Consider the following 14941-nt stretch of genomic DNA (forward strand, 5'->3'; position numbering starts at 1 on the left):
ATTCACCTAGCCCTTTCTCATTCTCTAGTTTTTTCTCTTTCTCATTCGCTTAGCTCTTTATCATTCACTTAGCTCTTTCTCGTTCTCAATTTCTTAGCTTTTTCTTATTCTCTAGCTCTCTTTCTCATTCTCTTAGCTCTTTCTCATTCACTTAGCTCTTTTTCTTTCTCATTCTCTTAGCTCTTTATGCAATAAAAAAGGCTATTTATTCGCATTTTTTAGATACAATCGATTTGTTTGCTTGGTGATTTTATAAATAGCATGTAATTAAAATTTAATTCATGCTAAAAAATATATAAATTCCAAACGAAAAGGATGTAAGTAAATTCGTTACGTGTAAATTTAAATTAAAAACGTATATTAATTATAATTAAACTACAAAAAAAAATATATATTCATTTAGCATAATATATTTTTTTAATTTTAATAAATTCTAGATTTCTATCATATTTTAAATAATACATCACACATGTAAATGATTAAATATTAAGAGGAATTTGTATGTCACGTGGTTAGCAACCAGAAAGTCAGTTAAATTATTTTTTAAAATCCAACAAACCTCAGCAAAGTTTATTAATTCAGAAAAAAAATAATAATAATGATAATATATCTTTTTTTGTTTACCTTTTAATATATTTTAAAATAAACAAACACTTTTATAAAGTGCGTGATACAATTTATAATATTCATATATAAACCCAGGACTATAAATTGTTTGAATCAGACAATAGTATCTAGACACGTGATCCGCTCGTCACGCATCTAACCAATCATTGCTATAGTGACCCTCACAAACAACTATGGAAGCGCTCAAGGTAGGTTCGTTTCTCTGCACCGGATTTCCTATTATATATTTTTATAATATTTAATATTTTTTAATTAAATTTATTTTTATTTTAATAATATAATATATATATAGGGCACAATTACTCATGCTGAAAGTTTAGCAGCAGAAAAGGTAGCAGCTTCTCTTCGTCATGCACTTAGAGGAATAAGTAAATATAATTTTTTTTTTTAAATAATAATTTTTATGCTATAAATTCTTAATTGTAATTACGATGTTTTGCGGTAGTTTAATTTGTATTTTGCATACTTTTAAAGTGTAAAAATGACGATAATTTTGTTTAATTTTGTGATTTTCTCTCTCTCTCTCTCTCTCTCTCTTTCTAAAATTTCGTGAAAAAATTTTAATTTGTCAAGTAAATTTTGGGAGTTTTCTTTCGTGTAAATGGAGGTTTATAATAATAAGCACACCTTCATTTATGTCAAATGTTGTTTGCATTTTAGTGGTGCTCTTACGTGTTGATTGTTACAATTTTACTTGATTTACTGCATTATTTTAATGTAAAAAATTTCTTATAAAATTGTTACTTTTATGGAACGAATTAATTAAGTGAATTTTTTTTTGTTGAAAAGTTTTATGATAATTTGTAATACTTAATCCTGCGAACATCTCTAAACTCCAATTGTCACCTTCTACAAACCTTTAGAGTACTGATGTACTACTGGGAATGTAGTACAACTGAATTCAATAAATCTTTATTTTATTGCTATTTGTCGAACCCTCGATGAGATATTAATAATAAAATGAACTCTTTTGAAAGGGGTGGCAGTTAGGACACGTTGAATGGGGTATAAACTTGGTTCAAGAGGAAGTTGAGAAATTGTCGTGGTGAGAAAATGTCTGATCTGTTTTCCTTCTAAAAAGTCTCCAGTTTGTATCTGTTTTGTTTTCTATTTCCGGTCAGATCATCAATTCTCATTGGAGCGAGAAAATTGATTCAACCTGGAAAGTTAGTGGAAAGCAGTGTTCATAAAAATGCTAATAATCATTGGGGGGACATCACACAGTGGAAGAAATGGAAATAAATTAAGCTGGAAAAAAAGGTGTTGTTGACACAATACTTTAAGGAAAAGCAGAAGCAACATGATACCTTACATTTACATAAAATTATTTACAATCTGGCTTTTCAAAGGATTGCAACACGTCAGGGCAGTCATCTGAGCTGGCAGATGCCTCCAAGGTTCCTTCCTTCGGAAATTGGCCTTATTTTGGGTGTTCTACACGTGGACAAAATCCGGAAAACTCCATGCAAAACTCGTTGGTCAGGCATAAACCTACCACTAAATATTAGTGTTCGGTGGTCTTATCCTATGTCCTTGTAAAGTCAGCGTGGGCATTGGTAGATTAGCTTTACAAGGGCGCAGGAAGTGGTTGGGTTGGAATTCGGGAATAAGGGAAATTTCCTTGGCCTACTGAACCATTTTCCATTTTTGAAAGAACACCTAACTCGTGGAAAATCATCTTGACTGTCAAAATGACTGTGGTTAACTTAAGCCACTCTGAACCAGAAGTGCCAAGATAGAAGCAGTAAAACCTGACAATAAATATCTTGAGTGCAGTATAATCCGATATATATATATGGGACCAAAACAGTGTCAGATTAAGGAGATTGTCGGATTATTGACAATAATGCGAATCCATTCTTTAATCATTCGGAAAGAAAACATTTGTTTCGTACTAATATCATGTAAATAATCAAAGAATATAGCAAGAAAATATGAAAGGAAAGCAATTTTATTACATGTTACCGTATTTTATGATTCTCAAATTAATTTTCAATCTTTTTAAAATAATTTTTACTTGTCTTCTGCCGTTTTCTCGTCAGCGTGCGCTGCCGTCCCAGTAATCAATATTGCCAACTTGGTAAATTTCCACAAACTTTAATGGAAAATTGAAGCAATCGTGAGAAATTTTATGGAAATTATAGTATTTTTGGTAGGAAATTTCGGGATCCCGATTTTAATATTTATACAGTATTGTGTTATAAGATAATGTACTTTTTTTAGCAGCCTAAGATGAAGAGCTTAACAATCTTCAATGTTGTGTTCCTTCATGTTCGGCTCGATATCATACCAAGTTTAATGGCAAGATGTTCCGATTTAGTGAAAGATGTAGTTTGAACTAGTGGGAAGCTTCTCTACTACTTGGCAACAGTGGTGATAGTACAGAGTCTGATTTTTCTAGGATTCGAAGGATAATGGAGGCTGAAAGATACTAGCATGAACTTGATTCGAAGGGATTTTAATAATGAAAGAGAAGTGTTGGTAAGTGAGTCACTCGAAGGACTTGGTCCTGTCAATAATGAAACAGTTGAAAGATGTCAGAGACAAGAGAAAACATAAGAACTTGAGAGATGCTAGAGCTAAGGAGAAAATGGAAAGACTCATAAAAGGACCACACGACCATGTTTTGGTTGATTCTCGATGTCAAGTGACTGTGTTACTGGTCAGACAGTGGGAATGCTTTAGCCGTGTTCTTTAGTTTTAGTTTTAATACTAAAACTACGCTAGACAGCAGCTACAAAATCAAATTTCGGACCTTTATTTTATTACTACCGTGTTTATGAAAGCCTTCTAGATCTTATACTTTAGGAAGTATAAAATTGAATTAAGTGAAAGTCTATTAAAAGAATGTATGAAGTATAAATAGCCAAAAAGTCTCTCTCAAATTCCTTCAAATCGATAAAACAGATCAAAATAAACTTAAAAAAGTTCTTCGGAACATAAGCCGTCCTCCGTTAGATACAGTAGATAAAACGTCAGAAAGATTTAATTTTAAATTAATTGACGTTATCGTTAGCTTTACTCCGATTGGTTGAAAGTAACGCTCCTTTTAAATCTGCTTCTATAACTTTTTCTATTTTAAAATCTTTATTAAAGATTTCCTTTATTTTAAAAGGGGAACAACCTATGTTGGTATAAGCGTATTTACTTAATTTTTTACCTTAATATACTGTATTTTAGGTCAAAAATAGCACATTCTAGCCAAAAGGATGCTGAAATGGCAAGATTACAGATCACAATTGAGAGGGATAGGGCGTAGAAGAGATGAGCATAGTCAGATTTATATATAAGCTAAACAAGCTATTACTAAGGTCACGCTCTTCGAGAATGTACTGTACTTTAGGACTCGTGTTAGGCAAAAGGTGAATAGCCTCTTATTTGTTATTGCTTACAGCTTCTGAAAGACAGCTATGGCCTATGTCATTCATAAATGGACTAGATTGATGGAATAAGGCGATGAGATAACACTTGGGCGATCGACTAAATAGGGGTGCCTCTCGGGAGGATTTTCTACGTGAAAATGAACCCTATTTAGGTGTTAGGCACGGTGAATAATACCCGGAAAACCACATGGCCAGGTGTGAATCTACGACCTGGCAAATTGTTAGTGTTCTGGTTGTTTTATCTACTTGGCCACTGGTGGGCCCTCTTAGACATAATAAGCTTTTGTTCTAATGAAATTCCTTGGCTGTTATGAATACTTAATTAATTACAATATTTTATTGTTAAAATATTACAAAGTAATCTTTTAACCCGGAATTTTCAGATACAGATGACCAGACCATTATAGAAGTCCTCACTAAACATAGTTCGTGCCAGAGGCAAGAAATAAGTGAAAAATATACGAATATATATGGACGAGTAAGTAAAATAAATGGTTTTAAAACATTTTAAACATTGTTTAATTTGCATATCGATTTAATTTTCAATTTTTTAAGAATTTAATCGATGACATAAAAGCTGTTCTAGGAGGACATTTCGAAGATGTCTGCGTAGCGCTACTCAAACCTATCGACGAAGTTTTGGTGGATCATTTATACGACGCTTGCAAGGTTGACCTTCGAGATTCGTTTCAATTTTATAACTTCTCTTCTTTATTTACCATTTTTTAAATAAATTTTTATTATATTTCTTTTAGAAAAAAGATAAATACTGCGTCTTTCATGTGCTTTGCTGTCACGATTCTGAGGTGAGTTACTCGCAACTAGATAATGTCAGCAAGGAAAGTATGGTTCCAACATTGAAATCCTGTGGTTCCAGATAAAATTTTAGTCCTGTGTTTGTTTAAAACCTTCCATTTATTTAAGTATTCGTCACTTAACCACTTTGCAACTAGTGGGCATAAACAGGGCCAGCTAGGCTTTCTAATACCGCAAGAATAGCGTTACGATTCTCAAGACTTAAACTAGTGTCTAAGATGTAATAATTCTAGAACTATGAGTCTTGTCTAGAAATTTTAGGCACTAGTTTAAGTGCTCAGAACTACAATGTTCTTATAAATGCTCACTTTCAGGCCGAGTTTGTTTAAAATCTAAACAGGCCCACCAGTGGCCAAGTGGTCTTCGTTCCCTGAACACTGGGAGTTTGGTCGTGGGTTCGCTCCTCTCTCGGACGGCTGGCCACGTAGAGTTTTCCGGGTTTTCTCCACGTCTGTAACGCCTAAATAGGGGCCAGTTTCTCTTAAAAAAGACCTCTCTGAAAGCATCCCCTAGACAGATCGCCCAAGTGTTGCGTTGCCATAACTTAAACATCAAAAGCTAAACAAACTGCGGCTTAGGACCTAGCATTACGAGTCTATAAATGTGAGGCCCTAAGCTGTACAGTTTAGGGCCTCACATTTTTATATGTATTATTATTTGGTGGAGGGAAGGGACTATCTTGTGGCTCCAAGGTATAAATTCAATTGTTCTTATCCTATTTTTAGTGACTTAATGTTGGAACTAACTCCTTTAAACGTGTAAATTTGTATATATTCGCGTTAACATCGTAAGATTAATTTTTAATTCTTTTTACAAAAATTATTGCAGGAATTGGAAAGTCTGAAAGCTCTTTTTATCATCAGTAAGTGAGAACTTCCTATTCTTATAAAAGAAAAATATTTTTTTTAAAATTATATATCAATCATTTTCAGCATAAAAATATAACTGATAAATCTTTAGAAATGATCGAACTTCTGTTAATTTCTGACAGTCCGGTTGAATAACCCTTTTCTATTCTTTCATTAAAGTTCTTCTATCACCTTATCAGCGTATTTTTATATCGATTTATAATGTGTAGAAGACATATTTTTATATAATTTTAGAATACAACGTTGAACCGGAAACATATATTTGCGAATCGTTCACTGGAGATATAAGGAGGCTTTTGGAAATGTTGGTTGCAAGAGCCGATAAAGAAGTTAACGAAGATTTGGCAGAAATTGAGGGCCAGCAACTGTATGATGTAAGTTTCTTTTAAGTCATCTTCTGTAATTCTCTTAGTCAGAATTCAATCGAAACTGTTGCAAATTTTGACTCGGGTTTAGTAATACTTCTTCCTCTATAAAGGATGAAAAATCAATAAATATCCATNCAATTAGGCCCTGTATCTTAGGGTCTAAAGCTGTACCTTCGCAGCAATAAGGCTCTCTATAAGCTGCAATTAGGCCCTGTATCTTAGGGTCTAAAGCTGCACTTTCGCAGCAATAAGGCTCTCTATAAGCTGCAATTAGGCCCTGTATCTTAGGGTCTAAAGCTGCACCTTCGCAGCAATAAAGCTCTCTATAAGCTATACCACGTATAATTTTGGGACAAAATCAACCTTGTCTATCAATTTCATGAGCTGGTGTTATTTTTTTTAATTGACAAATGATTTTTTGAAGGATGCAAGAATATATTTTCTGGCAGAAAAACAATGATTTTTAATCCTTCCTGACCTTAAAAATTCATTGAGAGTAAATATAGCAGCAAAATTGGTATTTTTAGATACAATTGATCACTGCGTGTATTTTTGGATTAGGATTTTATAGACTTTTAACAATAATAAACTCACTACTTTAAGCTTTATAGAAAAGATTTGTGTACTTCTGCGTAATAAACGTACATTTAAAGAAGCGAAATTTATAAAACTGTAGTTAGATTAACTAAAAAAATTGTTTTTTTCACATTTAAACTTAATATTTTCTTTGTTATCCATAGAAATATTTTCTTTGTCTTTTGTGCATCCCATGAGAGCACTTCCTTAGTGTTCCTATGGAAATGTATTTACAGTAGAGCGTCGATTATCCGAAAGTCAACGCGAAGCGACACGCAACGGAAAAAAATTTCAACACGGGATAAATTAATATATTTTTTCGTACATAATCGGTTATCCGAAACATTGATCTTCCGAGCAACCCGTCCCCAATTGATTCGGATAATTGATGCTCTACTGTATTTTGATATATTTTAAACGAATTCCGTTAGTTTTTTTAAAAATTAAACCTGCTTTTTAATGATTTTAATCCAAAAAAATGTCAAAGTTCATTGCAAATGATGGAATGTGAGAACAGTAACAGATGACGATAGAGTCATATTTTTGAAAAAAGAATTGTACTTTAGAAAAAGAAATTGTGAATATCTGACCTGAATTATATCATAAAAACATATATAAATTTTATACCTTATAACCTTTGACCCTTTAAAAATATTTGTACACATATGTATAGTTTGTTTCACGTACAATTTAAGTGAATCTTGAGTATTCTATAGTATAAACATTACAATTCAATCGCAAAATATTTGATATGTGTAACGGTTGACTTTCACTGTTTATATAAAAGAGAAGAATTGCGTGATACTGACCTTTACGTGTTTAAATCGATAAAAATCGTGGACAATTCTTCATTTAATCATCGACTTTAACGACTATCAACGGGGAGAGACGTGCAGATCGATTTTTTTTTTTTTTTTTGTAGTAAAATTTATCTACGAATGACGATTCGGATTTGTTTCCGATAATGAAGGCACTGACCTTTGTTAATAAATACTATTATTTATTTATTTATTTATTTGTAGTATATTTCTTTTCTCTTCCGGTAATCTATTTATTACATTCTTCCCGTTCCTTCTAGTGTCTTCTAGTCATTATCACTTTATCATACACGTTTTGCTCTTTATATAGAACCAATCTACATCCTTTCTCGTCTATAGATGAGCCAATACATCCTTCAGCTTATCAAAATGGTCTCTGATAACACATCTATTGTTCTTTGCAGCCCTATCCACGTTCGTATTCTGAGCCTTTCTTCCGGCAACTTCTGGTTGATTATTATTATAAACATTATTGTATCGTACAGAATGTGTTTGAGGCTTATAGTAATTAATTACAAGTCGACCCCCCTATAACACTGTTGATTATTCCGTTTTATATGAATTCCATGTTGTACGAGTCACTTAGATTTTTCAAATACGTGTGCCGGGCTGTGAACGACTCACGTATTTGTAAAATCTAAGTGACTCCTACAACATGGAATTCATATAAAACGCAAAAATCAACAGTGTTATAGGGGTGTCGACTGTATTAAGACATATAACATGGTTCATTTACGGCAAGTTACCGAGAGATGAAGAACGTTTACCTCGAAATGGTAAGAACCGTTCTGTCACTTTAATTGTACCAAACACAGAGGAATCGTCTTGCCCAACTGATACAGTTTTTGATGTAGTTGCTAAAGAAAATGGGCCTTATTTGACGAATTTTAATAGAATTTAATTGTTCTTAGCTACGTCACGTTAGTTTTATTTATTATGATTATTCATATCGTTCCAGATAGTACTTAAATATTCAAAGAAAGTCACGAAATGTTTTCAAATTTATTAATTTAAAATGATGACAATACAAACAATTTTGATACGGAGCTTAGTTACGCTGTCACATCAAGAAAAATCGATACACGGGGCTCGTTCTCGTGTTCAAAACAAACAAATCTTGCAGTTTTATATTCTAGATTTTTCTTTATATAAAATTGAAATATAAGATTAAATATTCAGAAAAATTGTAATTGGCATGTTGTTTCTCTAAAGGANAAAAATTTTAATTTGTCAAGTAAATTTTGGGGGTTTTCTTTCGTGTAAATGGAGGTTTATAATAATAAGCACACCTTCATTTATGTCAAATGTTGTTTGCATTTTAGTGGTGCTCTTACGTGTTGATTGTTACAATTTTACTTGATTTACTGCATTATTTTAATGTAAAAAATTTCTTATAAAATTGTTACTTTTATGGAACGAATTAATTAAGTGAATTTTTTTTTGTTGAAAAGTTTTATGATAATTTGTAATACTTAATCCTGCGAACATCTCTAAACTCCAATTGTCACCTTCTACAAACCTTTAGAGTACTGATGTACTACTGGGAATGTAGTACAACTGAATTCAATAAATCTTTATTTTATTGCTATTTGTCGAACCCTCGATGAGATATTAATAATAAAATGAACTCTTTTGAAAGGGGTGGCAGTTAGGACACGTTGAATGGGGTATAAACTTGGTTCAAGAGGAAGTTGAGAAATTGTCGTGGTGAGAAAATGTCTGATCTGTTTTCCTTCTAAAAAGTCTCCAGTTTGTATCTGTTTTGTTTTCTATTTCCGGTCAGATCATCAATTCTCATTGGAGCGAGAAAATTGATTCAACCTGGAAAGTTAGTGGAAAGCAGTGTTCATAAAAATGCTAATAATCATTGGGGGGACATCACACAGTGGAAGAAATGGAAATAAATTAAGCTGGAAAAAAAGGTGTTGTTGACACAATACTTTAAGGAAAAGCAGAAGCAACATGATACCTTACATTTACATAAAATTATTTACAATCTGGCTTTTCAAAGGATTGCAACACGTCAGGGCAGTCATCTGAGCTGGCAGATGCCTCCAAGGTTCCTTCCTGCGGAAATTGGCCTTATTTTGGGTGTTCTACACGTGGACAAAATCCGGAAAACTCCATGCAAAACTCGTTGGTCAGGCATAAACCTACCACTAAATATTAGTGTTCGGTGGTCTTATCCTATGTCCTTGTAAAGTCAGCGTGGGCATTGGTAGATTAGCTTTACAAGGGCGCAGGAAGTGGTTCGGTTGGAATTCGGGAATAAGGGAAATTTCCTCGGCCTACTGAACCATTTTCCATCTTTGAAAGAACACCTAACTCGTGGAAAATCATCTTGACTGTCAAAATGACTGTGGTTAACTTAAGCCACTCTGAACCAGAAGTGCCAAGATAGAAGCAGTAAAACCTGACAATAAATATCTTGAGTGCAGTATAATCCGATATATATATATGGGACCAAAACAGTGTCAGATTAAGGAGATTGTCGGATTATTGACAATAATGCGAATCCATTCTTTAATCATTCGGAAAGAAAACATTTGTTTCGTACTAATATCATGTAAATAATCAAAGAATATAGCAAGAAAATATGAAAGGAAAGCAATTTTATTACATGTTACCGTATTTTATGATTCTCAAATTAATTTTCAATCTTTTTAAAATAATTTTTACTTGTCTTCTGCCGTTTTCTCGTCAGCGTGCGCTGCCGTCCCAGTAATCAATATTGCCAACTTGGTAAATTTCCACAAACTTTAATGGAAAATTGAAGCAATCGTGAGAAATTTTATGGAAATTATAGTATTTTTGGTAGGAAATTTCGGGATCCCGATTTTAATATTTATACAGTATTGTGTTATAAGATAATGTACTTTTTTTAGCAGCCTAAGATGAAGAGCTTAACAATCTTCAATGTTGTGTTCCTTCATGTTCGGCTCGATATCATACCAAGTTTAATGGCAAGATGTTCCGATTTAGTGAAAGATGTAGTTTGAACTAGTGGGAAGCTTCTCTACTACTTGGCAACAGTGGTGATAGTACAGAGTCTGATTTTTCTAGGATTCGAAGGATAATGGAGGCTGAAAGATACTAGCATGAACTTGATTCGAAGGGATTTTAATAATGAAAGAGAAGTGTTGGTAAGTGAGTCACTCGAAGGACTTGGTCCTGTCAATAATGAAACAGTTGAAAGATGTCAGAGACAAGAGAAAACATAAGAACTTGAGAGATGCTAGAGCTAAGGAGAAAATGGAAAGACTCATAAAAGGACCACACGACCATGTTTTGGTTGATTCTCGATGTCAAGTGACTGTGTTACTGGTCAGACAGTGGGAATGCTTTAGCCGTGTTCTTTAGTTTTAGTTTTAATACTAAAACTACGCTAGACAGCAGCTACAAAATCAAATTTCGGACCTTTATTTTATTACTACCGTGTTTATGAAAGCCTTCTAGATCTTATACTTTAGGAAGTATAAAATTGAATTAAGTGAAAGTCTATTAAAAGAATGTATGAAGTATAAATAGCCAAAAAGTCTCTCTCAAATTCCTTCAAATCGATAAAACAGATCAAAATAAACTTAAAAAAGTTCTTCGGAACATAAGCCGTCCTCCGTTAGATACAGTAGATAAAACGTCAGAAAGATTTAATTTTAAATTAATTGACGTTATCGTTAGCTTTACTCCGATTGGTTGAAAGTAACGCTCCTTTTAAATCTGCTTCTATAACTTTTTCTATTTTAAAATCTTTATTAAAGATTTCCTTTATTTTAAAAGGGGAACAACCTATGTTGGTATAAGCGTATTTACTTAATTTTTTACCTTAATATACTGTATTTTAGGTCAAAAATAGCACATTCTAGCCAAAAGGATGCTGAAATGGCAAGATTACAGATCACAATTGAGAGGGATAGGGCGTAGAAGAGATGAGCATAGTCAGATTTATATATAAGCTAAACAAGCTATTACTAAGGTCACGCTCTTCGAGAATGTACTGTACTTTAGGACTCGTGTTAGGCAAAAGGTGAATAGCCTCTTATTTGTTATTGCTTACAGCTTCTGAAAGACAGCTATGGCCTATGTCATTCATAAATGGACTAGATTGATGGAATAAGGCGATGAGATAACACTTGGGCGATCGACTAAATAGGGGTGCCTCTCGGGAGGATTTTCTACGTGAAAATGAACCCTATTTAGGTGTTAGGCACGGTGAATAATACCCGGAAAACCACATGGCCAGGTGTGAATCTACGACCTGGCAAATTGTTAGTGTTCTGGTTGTTTTATCTACTTGGCCACTGGTGGGCCCTCTTAGACATAATAAGCTTTTGTTCTAATGAAATTCCTTGGCTGTTATGAATACTTAATTAATTACAATATTTTATTGTTAAAATATTACAAAGTAATCTTTTAACCCGGAATTTTCAGATACAGATGACCAGACCATTATAGAAGTCCTCACTAAACATAGTTCGTGCCAGAGGCAAGAAATAAGTGAAAAATATACGAATATATATGGACGAGTAAGTAAAATAAATGGTTTTAAAACATTTTAAACATTGTTTAATTTGCATATCGATTTAATTTTCAATTTTTTAAGAATTTAATCGATGACATAAAAGCTGTTCTAGGAGGACATTTCGAAGATGTCTGCGTAGCGCTACTCAAACCTATCGACGAAGTTTTGGTGGATCATTTATACGACGCTTGCAAGGTTGACCTTCGAGATTCGTTTCAATTTTATAACTTCTCTTCTTTATTTACCATTTTTTAAATAAATTTTTATTATATTTCTTTTAGAAAAAAGATAAATACTGCGTCTTTCATGTGCTTTGCTGTCACGATTCTGAGGTGAGTTACTCGCAACTAGATAATGTCAGCAAGGAAAGTATGGTTCCAACATTGAAATCCTATGGTTCCAGATAAAATTTTAGTCCTGTGTTTGTTTAAAACCTTCCATTTATTTAAGTATTCGTCACTTAACCACTTTGCAACTAGTGGGCATAAACAGGGCCAGCTAGGCTTTCTAATACCGCAAGAATAGCGTTACGATTCTCAAGACTTAAACTAGTGTCTAAGATGTAATAATTCTAGAACTATGAGTCTTGTCTAGAAATTTTAGGCACTAGTTTAAGTGCTCAGAACTACAATGTTCTTATAAATGCTCACTTTCAGGCCGAGTTTGTTTAAAATCTAAACAGGCCCACCAGTGGCCAAGTGGTCTTCGTTCCCTGAACACTGGGAGTTTGGTCGTGGGTTCGCTCCTCTCTCGGACGGCTGGCCACGTAGAGTTTTCCGGGTTTTCTCCACGTCTGTAACGCCTAAATAGGGGCCAGTTTCTCTTAAAAAAGACCTCTCTGAAAGCATCCCCTAGACAGATCGCCCAAGTGTTGCGTTGCCATAACTTAAACATCAAAAGCTAAACAAACTGCGGCTTAGGACCTAGCATTACGAGTCTATAAATGTGAGGCCCTAAGCTGTACAGTTTAGGGCCTCACATTTTTATATGTATTATTATTTGGTGGAGGGAAGGGACTATCTTGTGGCTCCAAGGTATAAATTCAATTGTTCTTATCCTATTTTTAGTGACTTAATGTTGGAACTAACTCCTTTAAACGTGTAAATTTGTATATATTCGCGTTAACATCGTAAGATTAATTTTTAATTCTTTTTACAAAAATTATTGCAGGAATTGGAAAGTCTGAAAGCTCTTTTTATCATCAGTAAGTGAGAACTTCCTATTCTTATAAAAGAAAAATATTTTTTTTAAAATTATATATCAATCATTTTCAGCATAAAAATATAACTGATAAATCTTTAGAAATGATCGAACTTCTGTTAATTTCTGACAGTCCGGTTGAATAACCCTTTTCTATTCTTTCATTAAAGTTCTTCTATCACCTTATCAGCGTATTTTTATATCGATTTATAATGTGTAGAAGACATATTTTTATATAATTTTAGAATACAACGTTGAACCGGAAACATATATTTGCGAATCGTTCACTGGAGATATAAGGAGGCTTTTGGAAATGTTGGTTGCAAGAGCCGATAAAGAAGTTAACGAAGATTTGGCAGAAATTGAGGGCCAGCAACTGTATGATGTAAGTTTCTTTTAAGTCATCTTCTGTAATTCTCTTAGTCAGAATTCAATCGAAACTGTTGCAAATTTTGACTCGGGTTTAGTAATACTTCTTCCTCTATAAAGGATGAAAAATCAATAAATATCCATCATAACATGTTACAAATAGTGGCATATTGACTTGTGTTAAGTGATACTTCTTCCTGCATACAGATTAGCACAAAACTCTCGGTTAACCGAGAAAATGTAAAGAAACTCAAAAGCTGTAACTGTATTTTCTAACTAATCTACTACCAGTCGACCCCCCTATAACACTGTTGATTTTTCCGTTTTATATGAATTCCATGTTGTACGAGTCACTCAGATTTTATAAATACGTGTGCCGGGCTGTGAACGGCACACGTATTTATAAAATCTGAGTGACTCGTACAACATGGAATTCATATAAAACGGAAAAATCAATAGTGATATAGGGGGTCGACTGTATTAAAACTCAGTAGAATAAGTATACTGTATTTTGTTCTGAATTGACTTATAAATGGAGTATCACCTTGACATTTGTCTCGAATTAAAAATCCAGCGGTTTAATTAATATAAAACATTAATTTATCTCTCTTTAAACCGTTATTTTAACGTCTTCTGTGAAATTTAACGGTCATACTAACGGTTTTTTTACGTAATGAATTCTACAAATTACACTTTATTGGTTAGTTTTATGTTATTATACAATTCAAAACAGTTTTACGCTTATTTTTTTTAAAAAATTCTATTGTATTTTTTTAAAATATTTTAAAAGATCAAGAAAAATCGAAGTCTTTTTATAGTTCTATGCAATAATAATTAACGTGATACCCTAAAAGCTTGGGGCCTCAAACTTTTAAATTTTAGTATTTAACAAGCTACAGATTAATGTCTCCTTCCTTAGGCCATGTATCTTAGGGTCTAAAGCTGAACTTTCGCAACAATAAGGCTCTCTATAAGCTGCAATTTGGCTCTCTATAAGCTGCAATTAGGCTCTCTATAAGCTGCAATTAGGCTCTCTATAAAGCAGCCATAAGGCTCTCTATAAGCTGCAATTAGGCCCTGTATCTTTGGGTCTAAAGCTGCACTTTCGCAGCAATAAGGCTCTCTATAAGCTGCAATTAGGCCCTGTATCTTAGGGTCTAAAGCTGCACCTTCGCAGCAATAAGGCTCTCTATAAGCTGCAATTAGGCTCTGTATCTTAGGGTGTAAAGCCGCACCTTCGCAGCAATAAGGCTCTGTATAATCTGCAATTAGGCCCTGTATCTTAGGGTCTAAAGCTGTACCTTCGCAGCAATAAGGCTCTCTATAAGCTGCAATTAGGCCCTGTATCTTAGGGTCTAAAGCTGCACCTTCGCAGCAATAAGGCTCTCTATAAGCT

General features: G+C 33.5%; 1 protein-coding gene and 1 long non-coding RNA gene across 2 annotated transcripts; both read left to right on the top strand.

Annotated features, from left to right (window-relative positions):
- The first annotated feature begins 800 nt into the window (after nucleotides 1–800).
- On the top strand, nucleotides 801–10456 carry LOC111628945 (annexin-B12-like). Its single transcript, XM_023372806.1, has 8 exons — nucleotides 801–815; nucleotides 920–995; nucleotides 4394–4488; nucleotides 4566–4679; nucleotides 4766–4816; nucleotides 5655–5688; nucleotides 5930–6069; nucleotides 10343–10456. Exons 1-8 carry the CDS (start codon nucleotides 801–803, stop codon nucleotides 10454–10456), a joined length of 639 nt encoding a protein of 212 aa, XP_023228574.1.
- A 1439-nt stretch (nucleotides 10457–11895) lies between these two features.
- Nucleotides 11896–13544, top strand: LOC111629198. Its single transcript, XR_002757294.1, has 5 exons — nucleotides 11896–11980; nucleotides 12058–12171; nucleotides 12258–12308; nucleotides 13147–13180; nucleotides 13422–13544. It is a non-coding gene; the product is annotated as an uncharacterized LOC111629198 (long non-coding RNA).
- The last annotated feature ends 1397 nt before the right edge of the window (nucleotides 13545–14941 follow it).

The sequence above is a fragment of the Centruroides sculpturatus genome, unplaced genomic scaffold, assembly GCF_000671375.1.
Source record: "Centruroides sculpturatus isolate CEXI.00-Female unplaced genomic scaffold, Cexi_2.0 scaffold51, whole genome shotgun sequence".
Lineage (NCBI taxonomy): Eukaryota > Metazoa > Arthropoda > Arachnida > Scorpiones > Buthidae > Centruroides > Centruroides sculpturatus.

What these genes read in the sequence shown, in the direction of transcription:
- LOC111628945 (XM_023372806.1), top strand. An exon ending in ATTTATACGACGCTTGCAAG is followed by an intron (nt 4,680 to 4,765) that starts GTTGACCTTCGA and finishes TATTTCTTTTAG; the next exon opens with AAAAAAGATAAATACTGCGT. An exon ending in AGGGCCAGCAACTGTATGAT is followed by an intron (nt 6,070 to 10,342) that starts GTAAGTTTCTTT and finishes TACTTTTTTTAG; the next exon opens with CAGCCTAAGATGAAGAGCTT.